We start from the raw sequence: 24306 nt of genomic DNA, 5'->3' as shown, positions 1-24306 counted from the left end.
TAGTAACAGTATGGGGCTTTTTTTAAAGCTGTGTTGCCAAAAGCAAGTGGTTTGAATTTTAATGTGGCTTTGAGTTCCACTTTTTTCCTTTTTTTCCCCTTTCTCTGCTCATCAATTTCCACTTATGTTCCTAAGGATCTACCAGGTATTACAGTACTTTTCACAGGAATTCGCATCATTTGATTTTCAGCTTTAGATGGATTCTCTTTCTGGTCTGTTGATTAACATTTAAAAGTTTCTGCAGTTTGAAATACAAGAGCAAGAAGGTCCTTACTCAGGCCGACTAAACCTAGCAATACGCAGCTCCAACAGGGAATACAAGCTCCGTAAGGAAGAGCCCTGGGAAGAATAGACAAGCTCCTATGTACACAGCTCAAGTCTCGGGGATCTCAAGACAGGCCCGTCACATTAATATTTGGTTGCATGGAGTGAACAAGGCATTGTGTATGTATCAGTTTAAACGTTGGAGTACATTTCCACTGATGAATATATGAACAGTCGTGTTTCTCACCCTTGGGATCTCTGTGAAATATTTCTCCTGAACATCTGCGAAGACATTTCTCACGGCTGTTGCGTGGACTGACTGAAATTCTCTTGGCATCTGCATCTTCCACAAGAACTGTTTTACAAGGGAAGTATTACTGGCTCAAAATCCCCCATTTTCAATTGCAAGTCATCTCCTTTTACATTTCACACAGGTCCCCAGGGTGAGCTTATGTTCCAAAGGCTGTTCTTTAAGGCATTACTGCTACCTGTTCAGCTTTCCTTTCTTCGGCCGAGGCCAGAACCAAAGGATACGTGGACTCACTGAACCACTACCCTCTTACAATCCTTTAAGCAAAGGAGCAAATGGTTGCACTGAAAAAATGTCATCTTCCAACAGTAAAGCATGCTATTCCTGAATGTCAACACGCGGAGCTGACACTGTGAAGTAACAAGCAACTAGTAAATAACCTGCTCCACCAAGCATATGCAATTTTATACATGACACTGTACAAGACATAAAAAAGTTTTGCCGTAGTCCGCCTGCCTGTTACCGCAAATGCATCGTGTCATCTCCTATCGCTATTCAGACAGCAGGAGAACAAACTACCTCAGGGTACAAAAGGAAAATTACTTGAAATGTTTGGCTACAGTGGCACCGGACAGTATTCTGAGGAGAAAGACGGATGGTATGTTGACATGATGTAAATATGACAATCACACACACACAAAAAAAAAAGCTGGAGTACCAATCCAGGTTGGCAACTTCAGTCTTTTCTTCAAAAGGTTTCCCCACTCCTGTGATGGGGCATGAAATATTTTTCTCATGGTACTCCACAACATTGTTATTGCTTACATTTTTATATACAAAAAGGTAGAACTGATGCTTAAAAAAACTTCTCAAAGAAAAAAATCCAGTGCTTAGCTTTTCTGAAATACTAAAACCATAAAAGCGCTATCAAAGTATTTTCTTCTAATTTTAGGGAACTTTCCCACCAGAAAAGTGTTGGAATTTTCAGTGATATGCAGACAGTGCAAGATGTTCCCCATCCACACGCTGGAGAGGTTTTACACCCACTCCCCGGAACAGCTTTCGCTGCACAAGAGGCAAGAGCTATGCTTCCAATAAGGCTTTAATGAGCTATGGTAAATGTCATTTAAGCAAATGTTTTTATTACCTGTGGTAAGCAACTTCCTGTAGGCAAAATTATCATTGCTGTTCCTTCAGTCACATGTCATGTTTCCACTAGAGTCTTGTTCACATTAGCTCAAATTAGCACAAAATTTATTTACTGTGCAGTACCCCTTAGGCTGTATCCCACGATTACATGAAATTGTTGTTTGGTTTTGACTTCTAATAGAAGCTGTGGGGGAAAATACGATATAATACAGGCAAAATAAGTGTTAATTCTGTCTTTTTACAGTTAAAACTGGTTTTATTTTTGGATTAACAGAATGGAGGACCAAAAAGAAGTAATGCCCACTTCACTGGACTGAAGACCTGGGGTACTGTCACCTCCAGCCTTACCGATTCACCTTGTAAGAGCAGTCAACCTACCATGCCAGCAAGGGCAAGGTCAGAGTGACAAAGGCAGGCGCCCAGCTGTGCCAGCTCCACAACTGACAATTCTCAGACACCTTTAGTGAAGAGTATTTCATGTCTCTGAAGCCATCACCTTTTCCACTAAAGATAATCACTTTTTCCTAACTCAGTACCAACTGAAGTTACTGTCCACTGAGGTTTTTGAGCCCGCTTTTCCTTCCCCGGCCATGCCACCTATTCCTAGGAAATCTTTGATTTTCTTCAGTCCAGGGAGATGAGCAAAGTAGCAGACACAGGCAGAGCTGATTCAAAGAATCAGAATGGCTCTTGGGCCAATGGTGGATCTGTAAACATTTGCATAAAGAGAAGCAGAAGAAAAGGGAGAAATGGAGATCTCCTTTTAAATGGAGACACCTCCTTTCCTCAAAATTCCCAGACAGGCTAAGAGAAGCACCACACATGACCTTGTAACACTCAACCCACAAGCACAGATACAAAAGGATCTTTAATTAATAAGATAAATCAATGTCTCCCCCCCCCCCCCGACACCACCATGAATTGGAAAAAAAATGAAAAACGCACTACCTAATTTTAAGCAAAAGCTTTATTTTAGTTTATAGGCTTGTTTGTATTAAAAACAATTACTTCAAAAATCAAATTCACATAAAACTCAGCATGTAAATAAACTGAAGTTATCACTGGTCAAGACAAGGACTCCGAACAACTCTTTAACAACCTTGTGTGACAACAGATAAAACTGGGGTGGCAGTAGTATCTCGTAGCTTACAGGCTAAGGAGTTAAACTGTCCCCCCTTCAGTACATTTAAAATACCAGGTGCAAACTGGTGCAGTTAAATGATTGCTCTATTTCCCATTAATGCATTGAGCAATGACTGAAAAAAGTATCCCAGTTTAATCTGCTGCTTCACAGGAGTAAACGCTCTTCTGTGTTGGTACAGGCACTGCTATTTTCTTCCAGGAGTCAAAGTACTTGTCTTAAAACACCACCAACATACAGATTTTTGGAGGAGACTGTCACAATCAAGCTACATTATATACACTTCAAATGTACAATTATCTTTTTAAAGATGCCTGTGTACAAAATAGAGGGGTCTTATTTAAAAAAAAAAAACCCAAAACATTTTGCTAGGTTTCAATTACATCAACCTTTTAAAAGAATTGAAAGTAATTGATGAATAATAGCAACATTCCAATTTATTAGAAACCTTCCTGCAAGCAAGTGTAGAGGTACCTGCACTGTATTTAAGATTCTAATAAGCTTTTTTGGACAATTTGTGCTAGAAACCTCCTGTATGAAGTATGTGAAAAGTTCTCAGTTGTGACGACAGAATAAAAGCCAGTTAATTAATGCAAGATTATTTCAGTAAAATATAAAATTATTCTACTTATGAAGTAAATACTGCAAGGGCATTTCATTTACAGCCAGTTAGACAAAGAACAGAACTAGTGACTAGCACACATACATTAGTTAAAAGATCAAATATATACAAAAATATATTAGAAAGTGGTCGAGTTTAACCACAGGCTCATGTAAAAAATGTTGTTTTAAATAGCAATAGCAAAAAAATAGCTCTTTTCCTCTATCTGTAACAGTACAAAAGGCAAAACCTACATATGAGGTAGCAATGCCAAATTAAAAAAAAAAAAAAAAAAAACCACAAAACTTTGGATTGAGGAACATTTCTTATATTTTCATAGCATATCTGTCAATACAAATATTTAAATGAACACTTCAATTGCTTCAAGAATTAATACATTAATTTACAAAACCCTTTTTATTTAAAAAAAAAATTACTGGAGATTCATTTAGTTACTGGCTTCTCCTGTTTCTAAAAAAGCTATTGCATTTTCAAATCCAAACACTGTACAGCAAAAATGTGGAGGCTTTATTATACACACTTGGTAAAATGCTATGGTACATTAAGACATAATTTACAAAGATCAGAATAAGCCAACTGTGGTCATTTTATTCTTTTCTGTCAAATACGCATACACTGCACCCTTTGCTACCCCGTGTTCAATGCTAGATGCAGGATTAGGGTTCACTACTCACTTCCACAGCTGAAACAAGTGTTTGTATCATCTACCTTCAGGAGCCTGAGCCAGAAGCATGGCTTCTCTCCAGGGTCAGGGTGCTGCCAGGAGGCAGCTCCAAGCCCCCCTTGGTCCATACTGAAACGGCCTCAAGAATGTGGGGATGGGATGGGACAGTCGTGCCCCTTGACTTTGCCTCCCGATCCCATCCCTTCGTCCCTCCTGCAGTTGCAGGGCAGGAAGGGCCTCCTGAGCCTCCCTGACCAAAAATTCCCATTCATGAAAAGCCAGGAGCGGGACAACCGCCCAGCTCTGGGCCTGGGGCTGCAGAGCAGCACTGCCAGTGGCACAGGCCCCTCATGGGGGTCAAATCCTCTGCTTCCTGCTCCACTGACCGAAAAGACCCTGCTGCTCCTCCAATTCAGGCAACTAAGTCAGACATCTGAAGTTAGATGGTACAAGTAACACCAAAGAATGAACTAGATCGAATTTCCGCATTTATTGTATTAAGAAAATAATATATTTTACATCACAGTGCTTAATTAAATGCCATAAAAAAAAAATGTAAACTCAGGATTCTAGATAAAATTTAACTTGAAAAATTAGGGCTCCAAGAATTTTTAAAATTCACAATTTTCTAAAAATTGAAGTCACAGACAGTCAGTTCACATATCTCATGTATTTAAGATTACTTATAAATACGTGTTGATGCACTCTACTGTTTGGTCACTTTTTTTTTTTTTAAAAAAGCCTAAATAACAAATGGACCAAGTGCAAAGGTAAGAGGTATATTTTAATTTGTAAAGAAACTAACTTTAGCAGTAATGAGGCATCCAGAGTGCTCTAGTAGATGTAAGGAAATATGCGGTACGGTACACGCTGACAATACCTTTCCCATGCCAAGCCGTATTTTTGCTTACAATGATGTTCATCACGAGCTTCTCGATGAACAAGCAAGCAGATGAAATATATCACGTAAAAATATGGTAAAATGTGATTAAAACCTGTAGAATAAAGTGAGAAAGCCACTTTAGAAACAGAAAAAAAAAAAAAAAACCCAAAAACCAAAACCAGAAGTGTTAGCTATTTACAACATGTGCTAAGCTGGCAACATACATTTGTTATGGACTGAAGCATCTTATACTTGTATTGTAAAGCATCAAATACTCAACAGGATAGTGCAAAAATTGTGTGACATGTTTACATGCAGATAGGAAAAGAATCACAAAAACCAAAAAAATAATCCTTAAAAATCAGAGTCTCAAAATCTACCAACTTCACTCTAAATACATGCAAAGCTGGCACATATTTTACGTTCTTCAGCTGTCAACACCAGAGAAACAGTTAAACCTCTACAGCAACGAGCTGCCCCACACAAGCCCCACAAGGTTTTCTCTGTTTTGGCTGTAGATAGTAACTAGCTTCACTCAGAGCACACTACTTGACTGGTGGATGAAAAACTGGACATGAGCCAACAATGTGCACTCGCAGCCCAAAAAGCCAACCAAATCCTGGGCTGCATCAAAAGCAGCGTGGCCAGCAGGTCGAGGGAGGTGATTCTGCCCCTCTACTCTGCTCTGGGGAGACCTCACCTGGAGTACTGTGTCCAGCTCTGGGGCCCTCAGCACAGGAAGGACATGGACCTGTTGGAGCGGGTCCAGAGGAGGGCCACCAAAATGATCCGAGGGCTGGAGCACCTCTCCTATGAGGCCAGGCTGAGAGAGTTGGGGTTGTTCAGCCTGGAGAAGAGAAGGCTGCGAGGAGACCTTATTGCGGCCTTCCAGTACTTAAAGGGGGCTTATAAGAAAGATGGGGACAGACTTTTTAATAGGGCCTGTAGCGATAGGACAAGGAGTAATGGTTTTAAACTAAAAGAGGGTAGATTCAGGCTACATGTAAGAAAGAAATTTTTTACAATGAGGGTGGTGAAACACTGGAACAGGTTACCCAGAGAGGTAGTGGAGGCCTCATCCGTGGCAACATTCCAGGTCAGGCTGGATGGGGCTCTGAGCAACCTGATCTGGTTAAAGCTGTCCCTGCTCACGGCAGGGGGGTTGGGCTAGATGACTTTTAAAAGGTCCCTTCCAACCCAAAGCATTCTATGATTCTATGATCCCCTCCCACCCATCCTCACCCCCATGCAGTTCTGGCAACACGTCTACTTCTGCCATTACAATGCTGACAGAGGATTTGAGTCCCTCATTTTCATGGGGGGAAGCCTCTTCCAGGATACTGTCTGCAAGTGTATATGCTAATCTAGTATTGTCTACTTTCAATTAAAATCCAAAATAAAATTAACCCCTGGACTCCAGCATCCTCTCTCAGCTGATGCTCCTGGTCACAGCATTAAGCACCTGGGGACAAAGTCCTGCTCTACCAACACTCCCTGCATCCCACAGTCTGCAAAAGCCAGACTGTGCCATGGCCTGTCGAGTAGCTCTGCCTCAGAACATGTGTCACTCATTTTTGTGCTTTGATAGGAGAGAAACTCCTTCAGGCAAGGGAAGAGCTCAAAGGCATTTTTCAGACCTGGATGACATGGGGCAGGACTACCATATCCAATGTTATTTTCTGAAACTCTCACTGCTCTTTCTAAGCTCTCACAAAGAATCAGGACTACAAAACCCCGTTGGACAAAACGCTCCCTAATTGCCTCCAAGTGTAGAATTCATGAAAACTAGGAATTATTTATTAACAAACACTCTGAAACAAAATTCCATTCCTTTGTACTTGATGACTTTGGGTTTTTTTTATGTATTTTGCTTAAAGTCCATCCCTATATGTGGTAGCCCTTGTCTCCAAGCAAACTCACACTTTTTGGGAACTCCCTTTGAAAACACTATAGCACAGCCACTAGCCTCAAAAATGTAAGGAACTTATTAGCAAGCACCATCGTTACTGAATGATAAAGTAGTCAGAAAGAACAGTCAAGTCTATAGTATGATACGTCAAATCTACAGTAAGATATAAAGGATAAGATATAAGAGAAAGTAGATGTCGCATTAAGCTTACAACACAGAAATCTGCCATTCAATTAATTACAGGTTTTAGTATCTCAAATAATTATCACTTTGCATTTCAAACCCAGTCAGATGCCAAAACATGCAAGCATTTTTGGTAAAGTCCACTTTAGTTTCAGGAACTTACCACAGGGTAGGGACCATGCTAGAGCCATGATGATGTCACCAAGATAATTAGGGTGACGAACAAAACCCCACCAACCGGTAACAAGAAGCCCTTTTCCAGTTGCAGTGGGTATAAACTTCAGATCTGTGAATAGAGTATTGTAGTCAATACAACAATTGAAATGTGTATTTAAATAGTACAAAGAGACATTGCATAGCAATTGAACAAAAAAAATACACTTACAGGCCAGTTTGGGATCTGCTGGATTCCTTCGGAAATTATTTTTCTGAGAATTTGCACTACGGAATATGTAATACCCAACACCTGAAAATAAATATTATTTTGCATTTTCAGCATTTTTCAGTTTTCTTTCCTTCAACAAAAGCACTCACATGCTCTCCGCCACTCTTACTACATCAGTCTTTTCCTCAGAGATGTAACTGATATTCTGTGGTTCTCAGAGCTCTAACAGGACAGAAATGTTATTGGAAACTTGCATTCCATATGCTCTTACACATTACTGACTAACTTTTAAGATTCTGGAGAAGCTTTATTTTCACATCTACTTTTACATTTGTATCTGACATGTATTAATGTAACATTGAGTTTGAAATTGATATACAGTGATGTGCTGCAGTTTGTAAGATTAAAGCTCCATTAGCAGCCCAGTATTTTGCTACAGTGCCTACTCCATAAACTGACCAACTATTTACAAGTTCACAATATTAAAAGAACCAGACAATGAAGTATTATCTGGTTTTGAAATTCATTTCCCCCATCATTTTCACAAGGCAGCTTAAATTTGCTTTTTCCAAGGCTGTATTGAAAATCATGATCACAACATACTTCAAATAAAGATGTTTTAAAAAAATAAAAAATATTAACTGAAAATGAAAAAAAGATGTTGTATGTCTCAGGATTGCACATACTAAATTGTACACCTTCATATTCTTTCCGAGTGTTTAAATTCTTTGTCACATCTACAAAAAAACCCTTTTCCTTTAGGTTTACTACTTAGATAAAATGGACAAACTACAAGGCCATATTGGTACAAATTTAAGGTCCCCTGAAGATGCAAGATCCTTTCTCAAAGCACTCTGCTAGAAAAAAGATGTTTTCCATTGACATGAGTTTGTAACTATGGACATCAGGGGAGGAGATGCAAATCGTTAAACAACAAAACCTCGTTTTCCCTACGTTCAGTAAAACATAGCCAACAAGCTATTGACTTCTTTTTTCTAGGAGTCACTCACAGTCACTCAGACTGACTTTAAAAGGCATACGCTACACTTCATTCAAGATGTTTTAAGTCACTTCTGCAACTCTAGACAGCATCCATCTAAAGATGCCTCTCAAGAGAGCAACAAGATGTCCATACTCTCATTTATCCTTCATTTACTAAAATAAGAATTTATTATATTCTTTGTATTAAACAGTAGACAGACACATGCTTCCACTAGCGGGTAACACAGAAAATATGATTACTGCATCTTAGCTAAAGCTTCACCCCACAGCTCAAAGAAACAAAATCAGAACTACACTGTTGCTACCAGTAACAGTAACACTAACTTACAGTTCAGAATAGTAATTGCAGCAGCAACAGGCCAAGAAATTGCAGTAGGATGACCAACTAAATAGAAGGCCTGCAGACTGTAGACAAACGGAACCCACACCAAATCTCCAAATGCTAGCATGAATCCAAATCCATCATGGGTAATATCCATTGTAGTCAAAATAGCTTCCTAGAAACAAGAAGGAAGGCATTTAGAATTTACAAAGCTTCATTCATTTAAGATTGTAATTAGAAATGGTAACAGTTTAATGATTGTCATTTACCTCATTCCAAAGAGCATCCACCACATAAAGAAGCTGAAAGCTGTTCACAAGTATCATTGACAGGGATGGCATACTTTGATTGTGTATCTTCATCTCAGCCAAGAGCATTGCCAAGTTTATAACAACCTAGTTTAGAAAATGTTTTATTACAAATTTTCCTTGTAAAAGAAAGTGGTCTTTTCAATTACATGATAGGACATTTTAATACAGATGTTTTTGACCAATGTTTAAGTTTAAAAAAAAACAACCTACTTCACAAGCTTCAGTTTGCAACTAACTACATTTCTGAAGCTGTATAATGTCAACATATGAATACTTCAAGAACAATTTTCATTTCCCACAAAGCAAAGAAGCTAGAATGTAGAAATTTTCCTAAAGTAAATAAGAATGGTCATTAAAAATCTGACAACATGAAACTGTTTGTAAGTACTTTTTTCCTGTTTATAAATACATATGTATCCTTAATACCAATTTCATATATATATATATAAAATAATCAATTTGTGTAATATTTATGCAAATAATTAGCCAAGATTACTGACTCACCCAGCCAATTAATCCTGGACGCAACTCACAGAAGTATTTGAGGTCAAAACTGCCAATACGAGGGTTTAATTCATGCCCAGTAAAAAAATCATAAACAAGATACCCTGCAGATAAGACATAGTCTGTTAGCAATACTTTTCCTTGCATCTGCCACTACACTCCTCCCCATAAAGCAGTTCCTACTTTCTACTAATTTTATCTCATTATAAATTAAAAAAAGTCTTTAGATTGGCAAGAAAAATGTGAGAGTATATGCAAAATACAAAGCAAACCCCACATTGTTTATATTTTAAGAGGCCCCAAATATTTTATTTATTAGGAGGACTAAACACTTTAGAAGTTACTGTAACCTTATTTCTCCTTGACACTTGTTCCTTCTTTGTTTTCAGCCTTATCCTGAAGCTCACATCACAGTTTCCATGAACATGATCTTATGGTATTAATTAATTCTACTCTTCCTCCTACTTCATTGCTCTTCTCTGGGAGCAAGAATTCCTCTAGCTGTGACAATTACTTGTCCATCAAAAGAGAGGGACAAGATGGAAAATACAATACTGTGACTTCAACAAGATGTCCTGCACTGAGTTAGCAATTAACAAGCGCTTTGCAAACAGTTACAGAATGCTACTATGCCACTTACAGAGACTAGAGCTGCACTTTTCAAAAGAAAAAATGATTTATGATCATTTATTATTTCCCTTCATGTGCGTACATGCTGTACTGACAAAGGAACTGAGGATATTTGAATACTTCATTTTAATACAATAGATGTTCTGTCCATAACTCCCTTTCTTAGTCACCCTATGATCATTTTTAAAAGCAGTTTGTTTAATAGCCTTCAATTCATAAAAATGAAACTGTAGCAAACAATTGGAAAGAAATTATCCCAAATATTTGTAACTCACCAGAATTTCCACCTGGTGCTAGTTCTTCCTCGGGTGCTTTCAGGGACCGAATATACAGATAAATGCTCAACCCCATAGAAAAAGCTGCAGCTGACACTGCAAACTGCATGAAGTGATCATACAAATAGTGAAGTTCATATTGGAAGTATAATAAAATTCCAATAGCTGCAGCAGTGAAAATAAAAGCATAAAACCCTAAAGGACGTAGAAGAAAAACATATTAGCCAAAACAAAAATCATTCTAGTAGAACCTACCCAGTCCAGCCTTTCTGCATTTTTACTTCTTCCAGGATTTGTCTATATTCCAATAAGGTCTTATGCATCCCATGCTCTTGAGGTTCAAACTTCTGGCGCACAGCAATATACCTAAGGCATTCTATCTATGCCCTGAAATTTCCCGTGCTCCTCATCAAAAGGACAAGAGGCAGGAACGCTCTGAGCGCTCCTACATTGTTTACAACAACATAGGATCCAATTTCAGATTTTAGTGGAAAAATGGACACTGACACTACTACTGGATAATGATAGCAGGTCATAAAATCTTATCTGTGGGACAGCTCAGATAACTCAAAAAAGAAAATATGGTTATCTTCATATAACCTCGATACAGATAGTGGTAATTAAAGTATTAAAATAACTATCAAGTCAAAACTTAAACACAAAACTTTTGTACTTTAAGAGTATAAAAATAATGTAGAATGGAATGATGTCCAAATATAAGCAGGCAGTTCTATACAGCTCTCACCTAAGTACCTTCTGTGGACCCTCTCACAGGGTCAGAATGCTAGAGGTTAGACGGGACCTCTGGAGCTCATCTACTCCAGCCCCCCTGCTCAACCACGGCCACCTAGAGCTGGTTGCCCAGGACCATGTCCACATGTCTTTTGAGCATGTCCAAGGATGGAGACTCCACAACCTCTCTAGGCAACCTGTGCCAGTGCCCAGTCACCCTCACTGTAAAAAAAAAAAAGTGTTTCCTGATGTTTCAGTTTGTGCCCATTGCCTCTTGTGCTGTCACTGGTCTTCTTCCTTTCCTCAAGGAGGCTTTCAAAGCTGCTTTGGGAATTAGCCTCTGAAGCAGCAAGAAGATGGCTTCTCTCCCACCCCCACCCCCCCATTTCCCCACCCCCCCCTTCCTTTTTTTCCTTTTTAAACCATCCAAATCATGTAGCTTATTTCCTCCCTTTACCAGAATACAGGAAAAAATTGCAGGACTATGCCCCTACTAAAGACACAAGTCCAAACCCAACAAAATTACGAGGTGGCCTCAATATGACTCACTTCCACAGGATGTAATTCACTCTCCTTCTATGATTTACAGCCCTATTCCGACTTTAAAATGGTGCATCTTACCAGACTATGACAAAACCCACTCAACTTTTTAATATAACATTTGGATTCCACTACCACTAGACAGTGTCTTTGAACTGACTAATTAAATAGGTAGTCTGGAATACCTGCAAGGCATCAAAGTACACTTTTCTATTCAAGCCCGAAAAAGCAGGACTGCTGAAAGATGTTAAACCATACTCTACGCCTAGATGAGAAACCTACCTTATTCATAGGAAGTGAAATCAGATATGAACAAGGACTCAGAACTGTTCTTTGCCAGGCAAGAATAAGAACACCTTAAATCAGTTATAACACACTTATTAGTCTGTAAGTCCAAGACATCCAAGATGATCCAGACACACGGGATAAGATCTCTTCAGATCACTCCCGAACATCTCCTCCAGAGCTACAGTCCTTGTTACATGAGCATTATCAACACTTCCAACAGGCAACTGCCTGTTTAGCAATTATCCCAGGAATATGACAGGAGTCACCAGTCACAACTGGATGCAGACCAGGTGCACTGTATAGTGTAATGTCTTGCTCTTGGGGCAGTTAGTTCCTGATCATTACTAAACTCCTTCCTCCAAGAAAAGGCTCATCCTGTTTTATGAAAGATTTACAACAGATACCTAGTTTGACCATAGAGTGTATCTTTCATCATTTGTATCTTATGGTACTGAGCAATGCAAATCAGATAGCGGCTATCAAATTTCAGAACAGGCGACTGCAGCATGCTTACCATTTATCCGGTACTGCAGTTTCCTTCCATTTGAAAGAGGAAGGCCTTCTACAACCTAGGAAGAATAAAATACTAATGTTTCAACAAAGTACTTTCTGGCAGCACTGGCAGGGGAGGGAAATCAAGCACATCTCTGCCCCAAAAGACATTCAGTCAAGGCAACCAGCTTGACACATTCAAATCTGAAGATCATGCATTGTTCTCAAAAGCATACTTTGAATATCAAAAGAAAAAGGGTACCAGTTTCAAATAAAAACTTCCAAAAAATCTCTTCCTAACCAGCCTCAAGAAAACAGAACAGCTCCAATCACTGTAAACATGTATAGCAACTGAACAATATGAGTGAATGATCTATTTATTACAGCATTCTTTCAGAATCTGCCAGTACCCCTCAAGTCACAAAGAGGGAAACAGAGCATTTGCCCAATATAGACATAGCTAGAATGGCTTATAGCTTCCCGTAAGAAATAAGAAACTGAGTATCAAACAGTTTGTTGATTTAAAAGTCAGATACCTGAAATTCTTCTAGAATTCTATCAAGCAAATTTTATCCATGCTTTGATTTGAACTCCTATGTAATGCCTTCTGCCTTTTCTCCTGTAAGACTGTGAAATACACGGCCATTAAATTCTTAACTGTGCTATTTTAAGCTTACAGAAATCTGCAGTAGCCATATGCCAGCTTAATAAGGAAAACTTATTCATTTGCTTTCAAATTCACTGCATTAAGAACATACCCTACCTTCCAGCCTAACGCACAAATTAATTATCCATAAAGACCCAATTGCTACTGAACAGCTTACCTTTCCAACTGGCAGTAAGTAAAACAGAGCTTGAAGGAAAAACCACAGAAGAGAAACACCAAACACCCTAGCGTCCCAAAGACTTTCAAGTGCTGGGAGAGGAGGAGGGAAGTTCATAAGACTGGGGTCATCTTGTTTGCACATCAACAGCAAGTAGAATACAGTAGCAGGCAGGAAAAATATCAGTGCGAATGTCCCTGTAAACAGAGATCATGCCATCTTAGAAGATAAATACAGAAAATAAAAAAAAAACTAGTTTCTATCCCACTAATAAAGCTCAATATTAACTTCAGTAACAAAGAAGAGGTTGTCACTATCTATTCCTGAAGCAAGGCAGCAGCAATCCCCCCAGTCACATAATGGGATACAGAGACATTCTTCTCACTCCCATATGGGGTCATATAACCAAACAGAAGGATTGCACACACTGCATCCCTTTAAAACTGTTCAAAAAACTGTATAAAGAATACTTTACCATCTAGTTCGAAGCACCTAGGTTTTGAAAATGCAAAAAATTTGCTAGTTACTATATTTCACAAGAGAACCAAGTGTAGTTCTTTGCCACCAATACCAGTACAGACTACGTGAAGCACTGTCATATGACTCTGCATTCTGCAACCAGGGTCCAAAAATTGGAAAAACAGTTCTTGACATGACAGTATGGTCATTTTCAACTATTGCAACAATTTGCACACATACCAATTCTTCCACCAAACTCCAAGTCCTTTGTTTTTGATGATACTTTCTCAATTGTTTTTATTGTCTCAAAAACCTTTTTCTCTGAATATATCTCTTCTTTTTTCTTTTCTTCTTTTCTTGGACGCAAGCCATACTGTTCAAGCTCGCGCTCTATTTCCAGGTCTGGTTTCAACTTTTGCTGTTAATGAATAAAAAGAATTTATTAAAAAAATCTGCAGTGATTTTACCTTATTTTACTCCAATATTTTTTATTTAGGAGGACATTATTCACTATAAAACACCAATATACAATGTATTCTACTTCTATACAGTACTTAAGTTTATGCATTTATATGAAGAGACTGCTAAAACCAGTTTCATTGTGATCACTTAGGCCACGATAACATATCAGCAGCAGTTCCAGTGCAGGTCATCCATTCCCACCCTTCTCCCCCCCTTTCTGCCGTAACTCTGTGCATTAGCTAATAATCAGGACTAAAGAACTGATCTGACTTTTAAAAAAAAAAAAAAGTCACTTTCTATGGCCAACCATTCACACTGTAAAAGCACTGGAATGAACCAAGCAACCAGCAAGGGTTTGATGGAAAAAACAAACAAGAAAAATGAATGTGACACAGCTCTAGTACTCTTCCCTTATGACAACTTCATATCCCTCTCCCCTGAACAGTAAACTTATTTGACCTCTAAGTTTTATGTTGTATTCTATTCCTCCTTGCTTACCGTATTGCCCTTTTCTAGGGATTTCTGAGAAAGCTAAGTTAGAATGTGACGTACAACTAAGAGTAAATACAATGTTCATACCTCCAAGATTATGCAGGATGTATCATTTCTTTCTGTGCTGTCAGGTTCACCATTGTACCTTCTGGTGTTATTCTCACTCTGTCTCTGGTTAAAAGAAAAAAAAAACCAAACAAACTAGTTTTAGCTTTCTGAAAATAACAGCTGCATTAAGTGTAAGTATATAATGAATAATTAAGAACACTAACTGTCTAGTTTTTTTTCAACCACAACTACTCTGGTTTTCTCCACAGGGAAACAAGTGGGTTCAAAATCCAAAGTATGGACAGTTTCAGCTCACAAACAAGGGAAGAAAACTCATTTAAGAAAAGGAAAAGGTTACTATTTTTTTTTAATTAACAGTAAAATTAAGAGAGAATACAGCTTCCAAGTTATTTTTAACTCATCATTAGGAACTACCAAGTACAAGATACATGTCTATTTAGTAATTCTATTAGGAATGCAGAGGAAATTTCAGTGTCCCATATACGACACTGCTCTGCAGGACTGTAAGTTTGGTTTTCCATTAAGTATCTTTCTAAGAAATAAATTCTCTTACAAAAATTCCTTTAAGGAGTCTAGCTTACACAGCTCTGGGAAGACACAACTCATCTGTTTTGTTTTATTTCAGCTTAAGCTTTGTTGAAAAGGACTAGGTCATTCCAGTCATACAACAACCAACAGATCAATCCTACTCCTCAGTCAGAAGCCAGGAGAAAAACACCAAAGATATTTTAACCTTTTTGTCCAAAGTAAAGTGTAGCTGCTGGCTACAAACTACTTAAAACGAGCATATGGTCCACAGGCTATGCACTGGGTCACACAGCTCAAAGTAGTTCACTGCAAAACAAAAACCACAGCAATTTCAGTGCCAAAGAATGCCCTTCGTAGTAGCAATTTACCAAACTAAACCTATCTATCTAGTTTAGGCTGATCTTGTTTAGTCTCACTGAAACCTAACTAAAACCTATCTATTCTCAACAGATCAGCAGAAGGCATTTCCAATTCAAGGGACATGTATCACTTGAAGCTATCTCAAGAGCACAAAAGGCAGAAGAAATGCTGTTTGTCTCAATATAGAAATATAACCTCTACTACTGTGAGAGACTTAAAGAGTTAACAACTGAAAAATTGTGGCGAGGCAAGTTAAGGTCTGCACAGAGACAAGTTAAGGTCTCCACAGCGATAAATGGGGGGTCTGCATGGCACCACAGGTGAGAAGTGGATTGGCACAGAGCCAAGAGGCATGTCGAAGGATGCGCAGTTCTGCTTTCTGATGGCCGGAGGCCATGCAGAGTTCATTTGAGGAAGGGGCTCACGACCACGGGAAAGACCCCTCGCGACCACCCTCCCCACAGTGGTGCCTGCACAGAAGATGAAGAACATTCTGGAACAAGCCTCAGGCGGGGCGAGACTAGAAGCAGGGACTGGCCTATCAAAGACACAACTCTGAGGAGCCACGTGCACACCCCCACAGCCAGAAGACCCCACGCTGCTGCTGTTCCGGACCTGGCCCCCCCACCCAGAGGCCCTGCGCCCACCGCTGGAGGACTGCCGCGTTTGCCATCGGTATCGCGGGATCCGAGGGTGGTGATCTCTCTCTCTCTCCTCTCTTCTTCCTTTTCCTTTCCTTTATAAGTATTTGAATCAGAACCCATGTTGCCTATTGTTGCGCTTTCCTGGTTAGGGCTGACTACTGTTATGCTTTCCAAGTTCAGGTTGGTGTTTACCACCAAAGTGTTTAATTGATTGTTTGGTGTCATTTCACTTAATTTAGCCCAAGGGAATCACAGAACCTGCACGATCCTCTCTGGACAGCCCAGTTTGGGTCGTGACAACTATGCTTCACTTACAGAAAACCAGAACCATTTTTAGTACTCAATATAACCTTCACAAAAAGGCCAAGAACAAACATGATAAATTTCAGCTCAAACCCAGATATTTGATAACCTTACAAATCCTTACAGGGTATTTTTTATAATGAAAACAGTTCTGCAATATTATCAGTCAGCAAGGGTGCATACATATGTACACACACACAGAGATATTCCACACTTGAATTCTGCAGCAATTCTCCCACAGAAGCTTCACATGTTTTCCACTATTATTGTAATGAACTGTGTATGAAAACAAAACTCATTTTATTTCAGATTCTAATACCTACCTGCTAGGTATTGATCAATACGTCTTAAAAGCAGGCTAACTTCCTTTGCCCCATTTCACAAGTGGGAGCATATGGCTAACAATGACTTCAATATTAAAATATTAAAGAATTTGTGTTTGTTTGAATTCCGAGAACTTTACTGTACCACCAAATTCAAATGGAACTTAACAATATACGTTTACGTTTCAAGAATTTCCTCACAACTTGGCAAGCTAGAACACCTATTTTCAAAGAAAAAAAAGGCAGTTCTGAGCTACGCTTTTGCAGCTAATTATGATATTCAGGGAACAAGAACTACAGCTAGCTTTTACAATAATAAAGCTGGTGTGCATGAAACAAATCTTTCACAAATAGCAAATCTTTGTTTAAAAAAAAAAATCCAAACCCACCCACACAGAAAGAACAAACAAAAAAAATAATACCAGTACAGCTAAGTTGTCTTCCTGAATGGTTTTCTTTTTGTCATCTTTACGTTCTCTGCTTTGGGAAGAAGAACGACGTCTGCCTTTTGCTGGCCGACCAGGAGATTTAGATCGTGATCTGCTAGTGTTTCTTCTGGAAGGAGAACTTGAAGAGGACTGGCTCTTCCTGTGCTTGAATGATGATTGTGACTAAAAGAAAGAGGGGAAAAAAGCAAAATCTTATCTTAGATGTTCCAAAGAACAATTTTAGAAACTTGGCGGGTTTTGTGATGAGGACTCTGGCATATAGGTCTACAGAATTGTCTCTTATTTGCTTTACTGATGCTGTACAAAGGTTGTTAAGAACGAGCAACTACAGAATAGTCATTTTGCTGGCAATACCCAAATAATCCTGTCAAAAGTCCAACTGCTGACAATTCCTGTCAAAGCTGCAGAAATCAGGATATGGAGGTAAGCTACCAATGTGAGCACCAAGCTCTTAAGCGTACTACCCTCTTAAGCCTTTGCACAAGTGAATGAAACGATAGCCACCTCTTAAGCTTTAAGAGACAGCTATCACTTCAGTTACTTGGCTTTATTAATACATTTGGCATATCAAGATGCAATGATCTGTTTAAGGCAACACAGCTCAAATCAACATTAAAAAAGGCAAAATCAGCTAAATCATTAAATTAGACGTGATAAATAATTTCATGAACAGTTTTCCCCAAAAGCCCTCAGTTTTATTTCTCTGTGAACTCTACACTGCTAATTTTCCTACGTAAAATTTCCACAACACAACTTTTATAAGGCACAAATGCTTCATGACAAAGAAAGGTGTCGTCTCAGCTTGAGTTTACTAACATGCAAGCATGAAGTAAACAAGCTAGAAAGTCTTAAAGCAGTGAAAACGTTTGTCTAGCTCAAGGCAGAAACATTTTGTCCCAAAAGAAAAGGCCAGTTACAGGGCATGTACACTGCCACCAAAAAAGAAACTACAGTTCACATAAAGTTAGCTTTGAACTTACACATGTTTCAGAGCAGGCCTTAAAAAAAAAAAAAAAAACCATCAATGACAGCAAACACTGAAGTAGCTTTTTGTCTCATGCATGATCACATTTAAAACTGAAATGAAACTTGTAGGCAAAGTTTTAAAGGCCTTTATTAGTAACAGAAAATTAAGTAAAGATAGGTAAAGAGGAAGGGATGTGCTCATATACATGACATGACCCCTTTTCAAAAGTCCCAAATTGTCAGAAATAGAGCAAAATACCTTATGAAACCTTTGGGGACCTAAACCAGCACAACCTATTCACAGATAAATTTTAAGTATGTGCTTAAAGGGTATGCGCTATTTATATTTACAGGGATCCTTAACTACATGCTTGCATTTGTTTTCAAATTTTCTTACTTAGAAGTGGAAAAAAGTCAATTAGTGTCAACCCTCTGATTACTAGCTTTATAAGCTAGCCGAAAACAATTTTTCGTGAACAGTCATGCCATGGAGCTCGTAAAAGATCAGACTTGATTTTCCCCAAATGTATCACTGTTTTTTCAACATAAAGAAAACACTCACCCTTCTTTAAAAACAGGGTTAGCATTCTTCTACTTGAGATGTCACATAAAGAGCTATTATTTAGCACCAATTCCTTGAAGGCACAGTTAATATAAATTTGCAAGAAGGCTATCCAATTATAAATCATATTTTTATCTAAATCACAAAATCAATATAATCTTCCATTAGAAATAGTGATAATTATATAAATGTGTACTCACCCTTATATCACTTTCCTTCAACTCAAGTTCAGTCCCATCCTTGTACTTAACAGTATAAAGGTGAGTAACATCATTGTAACTAGTCACTTGTACTTCATAGTACAAGACACTTCCTGGCCAACGGCCCATCACCACCTCGCCATCAGCAAACCTCCGGTTTGGCATTTTCCAAAAGGAATCCCTAGAAAAGAAATAAATCAATACATATGGCAGCTAAACATTAGACTTAATTTTTCCCTACTCTCTTTCCACATCATTTAGGCTGGTATAGGGAAATTTTAAAGTAAACTCTTCACCTTAAATAGGCAAAAAGCTGTCTGCTAAGAAAAAATGATGATCTATTTGCCAAATTAATAGCAGACAGAAGAAATAGGTTTGAAGTAGAGAAAAGATTCAAGTTAGATGTTATGAAAAAATGTTCAAATTTATTAATAGTACATCTAGACCAGTATTCAGCTATGATATACAAATCTCCATCATCACAGACCACCAAAATCAGGCAAAGCATATATTTGAGCAAAATTACCTAAGTGTAGTTGATCTTATCTAGAGGGAAAAAAGTAAATTAGGCAGTATCTAAGTGTCCTCTAACCCTCTTTTCCCGTGGTTCTACAAACATTACAGAAGTGATGATTTCTAAACGTTAAAATAAAATGTCCCAAATCTATTCACTACACACAGCCACATTACAGACTTTCTTCAGTTTGTTACACCAAACACTCAAAAGTTAAGAAACACCAGAATTTAGGCTCCCGTGTGGGTTGAATATTTTCTCTTTTCCACCTATTTAGCACAAGACATGTAATGCCTTTTGCAGCGGCCTGTAGGAAAACAAAGTACAGCATCAGAGCAATCACATAAAATCCACTAAATTGTCCTCCTGTCTGCACGATAAGGTTTTTATTTGATATTAGCAAAACAGGGTTTAAGTGACTACCACCCTTGGCCCACCATACCAGGGTGCTGTGAAAAAAAACCACAACTGCAAGTGAAAGGAAATTATGTTTTAAAATGTAAAGTCCTGTATAATTCTTTGAAAAGTGCCTTGTATTATGTCACTGCCACCTGAAAATAGGTATCCATAGCAGAAGATACTTTTGACCTGAACTTCTGTGACTCCAGCCTCAAAATATAAGGTGAGGGTATCTTAAAAGTCTATGGTAAAATACATACTAACTTAGGTACTATCACCATTTGTATGATGAACATAGGAACTGGGGGGGGGGGGGGGGGGGGGGGGGGGGGGCAAATAAACCAGCAGATGTTTCTGTTCAAAGCATTTTAACTTCTTTGCTATGAATAAGATGTGAAGCCACACAACATAAGGTAAAAACAAATATTTAGGTAGATAGTCATTCATTATACATTAACTAACCTGCAGTGAAAAGTTAGATTCTTTGGCAAAAAAATACTGTTAATATGCAGTGACAGACCTTCATAACACATTGGGGGATGGGGCTAAGTGAGGCTTTTCAATCAGCTTTCATTCTGGCATTTCCTGAAGCTGCTGCTGTTGTGAGATTTTACACCCGGGTAGCTCTCCAAGTCAAAGAAGAAACCAAAAACTCAGCAAAATTTCCTCATGTGGATTTTACTGCTAATATTTCCAGTTGCTTCAGAACAGAAACATCTGGCCACCTCCTTTGCTGTTTAATATTTAAACGAGTGAAAGAGTAAGTTTTATCATTTGGTTTCACTGATACTTGCCAGTTAGAAAAATTATCAGAGTTCTAGTCTATGCTTGTAGGCACATGCTCTTCCAGCTCGTCTGCCTTCTACCTAGTGTTCCTTGGCCCAGTCTCTTACCAGTTTCTTACTCTTTCTGAATTCCCACTCCTCCAACTCTGTTTTATCCCAGTCAGTTTAATCCCCTGAAATTCATACCCTCTTTTCTTATGACTCCATGAAATACAATGTCTGTATTTTCATTTCAAATTCTCCTCCATTCTCTCCTTACCCCCTTTAATTCCTTGGGGGGTTTCTGCCTTTTCTGCCCTTGTTCACCAAAGTAGTTCCAGTTCCTCTTTGCCGCCTCTGGGCTCAAGATCTGATCTCAATCCCCATCTCTGTCTCCTTGTCCAGTTTTCTCACCCAAAAGACTGTTCTTGAGGAGATCCACGTATACTACTGCTCTTTCCCCAGTCTCTCACACAGTTCCAGCTTCTTCCTCCTCTTCCACAAATAGTCTAAACACCAGTCCTCCACCAAGTCCAGTCATAGCTTTCACAGATGTCATAACCTCATCTGTGACATTATTTCCTCTCTGCTGTTGTACTTCCTACACTCAAGCCAACTGTTTCTTCTCTTGACCTGGAACACCTCAGGCATCATCTATAAACTCAGAGCCTGACCACGACAAAGCTGCCAGATCCTATCACAAAGTTGTGAAAAACAGAATCTTTGGAGTTTAAGTCCTTTTTGAAAAAGGGAAACAATTTGTCACAAAGTTGTTACTAGGGGCACGTAAACTGATTTTTCTTATTTCTAATAACCACTTCAAAATTTAGATATAATTTCATAGGGATAATAAAATGCAATTCTCTGCCAAACTTCAAAACCCCGCATTTTTGTACACAAGCATGAGGATAGCCCAAAGAAAAGGTAACCTAATGATTTAATTCCTTTTAAGGCAGAGGGACCTTCCCCTCCTCCAACCTTGTTCTCAAAAGGAGACGAAGTTAGTTTTAAGCAGTTGGAAAATGTGGCTGAAGGACCTGAAGCTAAATCAATGTTATGTAATTCAGCCTCAGGTAGATACCAACAATATGAAATTCCAGAATAGTAAATACATTTAAGTAAATGGAAATACTATCCTGTGATTCAAAAGTAACAAACAACCTTATTAATGAAAGACCTACCTATTTTTCTATTTTTTCCTTAAATATTGAAGTTTAATAACGAGCTCAAACATTAAACACTAAAAAAGTAAATATTACTTCTTACTCTATCAAATATTACCACCTTGTTCTGCACCCCTGTGCCTCTTGCGAGGGAGGTTTGCAATCCTCATTCCATATATCCCACTTCAAAAAGCTACACCTTTTAAAAGGCAGCCTTCATCTGTTCAGATAACAAAAAACACTACTGGCATCAAGAAAAATAAAGGTAGGAAGTCTTTAGAGAAAATACAGTTTAGAAATAACATTTTGAATTTACTGCTCTTTCAAGCTCTACACACACGCCTGATCATTTTCAGGGTATCAGCTGGCATCAGCCTAATGCTTACAGTAGTCCTATACAAACTTTTTAATTTACAGGACTTCAAAATATACATCCAAGCAACCTCAAAAGAAAATTATTTCATACAATAAACGCCGTACTGTACTGCAAGTATACTGTTATATACTGTATACAAGTATACCGAATATACTGCAAGTATATTCACCTACTCCCAAGACAAAATTTGTGTTTTCTGCACCATTATGCTCTCCCTTTAGGAACCCAGACTCTAGGGGAATGGCTCAGAAGGATTTTGTATCCTACACCAAGCCAAGACAATTAATGCAAAACTCCCTGGAGCTTAAAAGTTGGTTAAGAAGAAAAGTTACTGCTGACTCAACCAAGAATGAAACAATTAAAGAGAAACACGGCAGAGAAACATACTGCCCCATACATCCATTTCTGCTCTTAATGACCCTCTCATTAGATACATGGGAAGATATTTCACTCCTGTCAAGAAAATAAGAAGAAAAAAAGAAGAAAAAGACTGCTAGCCTGTAGGCACTAGAAGATCATACCACATCATCAGAAGCTGGGTGCACAGTTTTAAGAAGAAATAAATAAAAAAACCCACTAAACAAAGTTCTCCCTCTTGGAAGAGCTAAGTTCATACATATCCAGTGATTCTACTTACTAATTCTGACATCTCACCACTGGTAGATAACGTTGTTTATGTCAGGGGAGGGAGCGAATTGAATGCAAGAAAGGAAGAAATGCGGGAAAATAAAGACGCCACTGGTAGTCAAGGCTAACAAGACACAGCTTCCTACACGGAAAGTTACTACTGAATTCGCCAAGGAGACCAAGCTGTGCAGGCACTTTTCAAGATCACCATTACTCATGCCACATTTCTAGCTCTCCACCTCCATAACGGTGGAGGCCTCTACCACTGTTCAAGCTTGGCTGGACTAAACAGCCAAACTAGCTTCACCGCTGAAAACAAGCGCAAATAAGGCTGAAGGTAGAATAAAAACGTTATCAATCCTCAGGCAGGGAAACTAAGTTTTTCCCTTTAAAAAGGCTTTTCACCAGAAGCACCGAAAGCGGAGGGAAAGAGTCAGGAACTGGAATTGCGCACGCAGGGCCGCGAAAGGCGGCGGGCGAAGGCCGCGAAAGGCGCGGTGTTGACAGGAAGGGACCCACGTGCCGGGGGCGGGGGGAGGCCCGGCCCCTCGGCCCCGCTCCGCGGCTCCGCCCCGACCGCACTCCCGGCCCGGGCCTGGCGCAGGGCCTCCGCCGCGGGGGAAGGGAGGGGCCGCACAGGGCCAGGCCGCCCCTCTGCGCCTCTCCCACGCCGCGCCCCCGCCACACCGGGTGGCCGCGGCCTCTCCCCGCGCCCAGCCCAGCGTCGCGGTGCCGCTGCGGAGGGGGAACGGCGGCGTCCCGAACAAAGCGGGGGGAGCCCAGCGCCCCACCCCCCCACCCCCCGGGCCCAAGCAAACGGCCCGGGCAGCGGGAAAGGGCGCCGCTCGCCCGCCCACCGGGAGAGAGGCCCGAGCGGGGCCGCGGCCCGACGCCCGCGCATGGGGGGCGGAGAGAGGCGGCGGCGGCGATTGGCCGGAGCGCTTCCCCCCCGGGAAAGCCGCGGATGGGGGGGTGTGTCCCGACCCGCGCCTGCCCCGGTGCCGCCATTCCCTTACCTGGCGCCCGCCCCCACCGGGCCGGGCACGAGACGCTTCCGCGGAGCAGTGGGAGCCGGGCCCCAGCGCGGCGCTCTCCGCGGAGGGGAACAACCGCCCTGAGCGACGGTTACGGCCGCGCAACGGTCCGCCCCCTCGCCCCGCCCCTTCCCGCCCGCCAACCGCGCCTATTGGCCGCGACGCGCCGTTTGAATCGTGGGTGGCCGCACGCTATTGGCTGCGGCGCGATGGTGCGGTCCTCCCGCCCGAGGCCGCGTCGC

General features: G+C 40.0%; 1 protein-coding gene across 2 annotated transcripts; it reads right to left on the bottom strand.

Annotated features, from left to right (window-relative positions):
• Positions 1-2612: 2612 nt before the first annotated feature.
• LBR (lamin B receptor) lies at positions 2613-24100 on the bottom strand. Of its 2 annotated transcripts, XM_075708492.1 has the most exons (15): positions 24047-24100; positions 19188-19368; positions 17433-17621; positions 17011-17013; positions 14871-14954; positions 14070-14247; positions 13371-13567; positions 12569-12623; positions 10495-10689; positions 9590-9693; positions 9044-9169; positions 8781-8949; positions 7451-7531; positions 7229-7351; positions 2613-5085 (listed from the first exon to the last, which is right to left on the bottom strand). In XM_075708492.1, exons 2-15 carry the CDS (start codon positions 19350-19352, stop codon positions 4925-4927), a joined length of 1830 nt encoding a protein of 609 aa, XP_075564607.1. In that variant the 5' UTR covers positions 19353-19368; positions 24047-24100; the 3' UTR covers positions 2613-4924. The 2 variants fall into 2 exon arrangements, with proteins under 2 accessions (XP_075564607.1, XP_075564606.1); XM_075708491.1 differs by lacking the exon at positions 17011-17013.
• Between the last annotated feature and the right edge of the window lie 206 nt (positions 24101-24306).

Source organism: Pelecanus crispus, chromosome 3 (assembly GCF_030463565.1).
Source record: "Pelecanus crispus isolate bPelCri1 chromosome 3, bPelCri1.pri, whole genome shotgun sequence".
Classification (NCBI taxonomy): domain Eukaryota; kingdom Metazoa; phylum Chordata; class Aves; order Pelecaniformes; family Pelecanidae; genus Pelecanus; species Pelecanus crispus.
The sequence above is the reverse complement of the archived record's forward strand: the minus strand, read 5'-3'. Positions and strand labels throughout refer to the sequence as shown.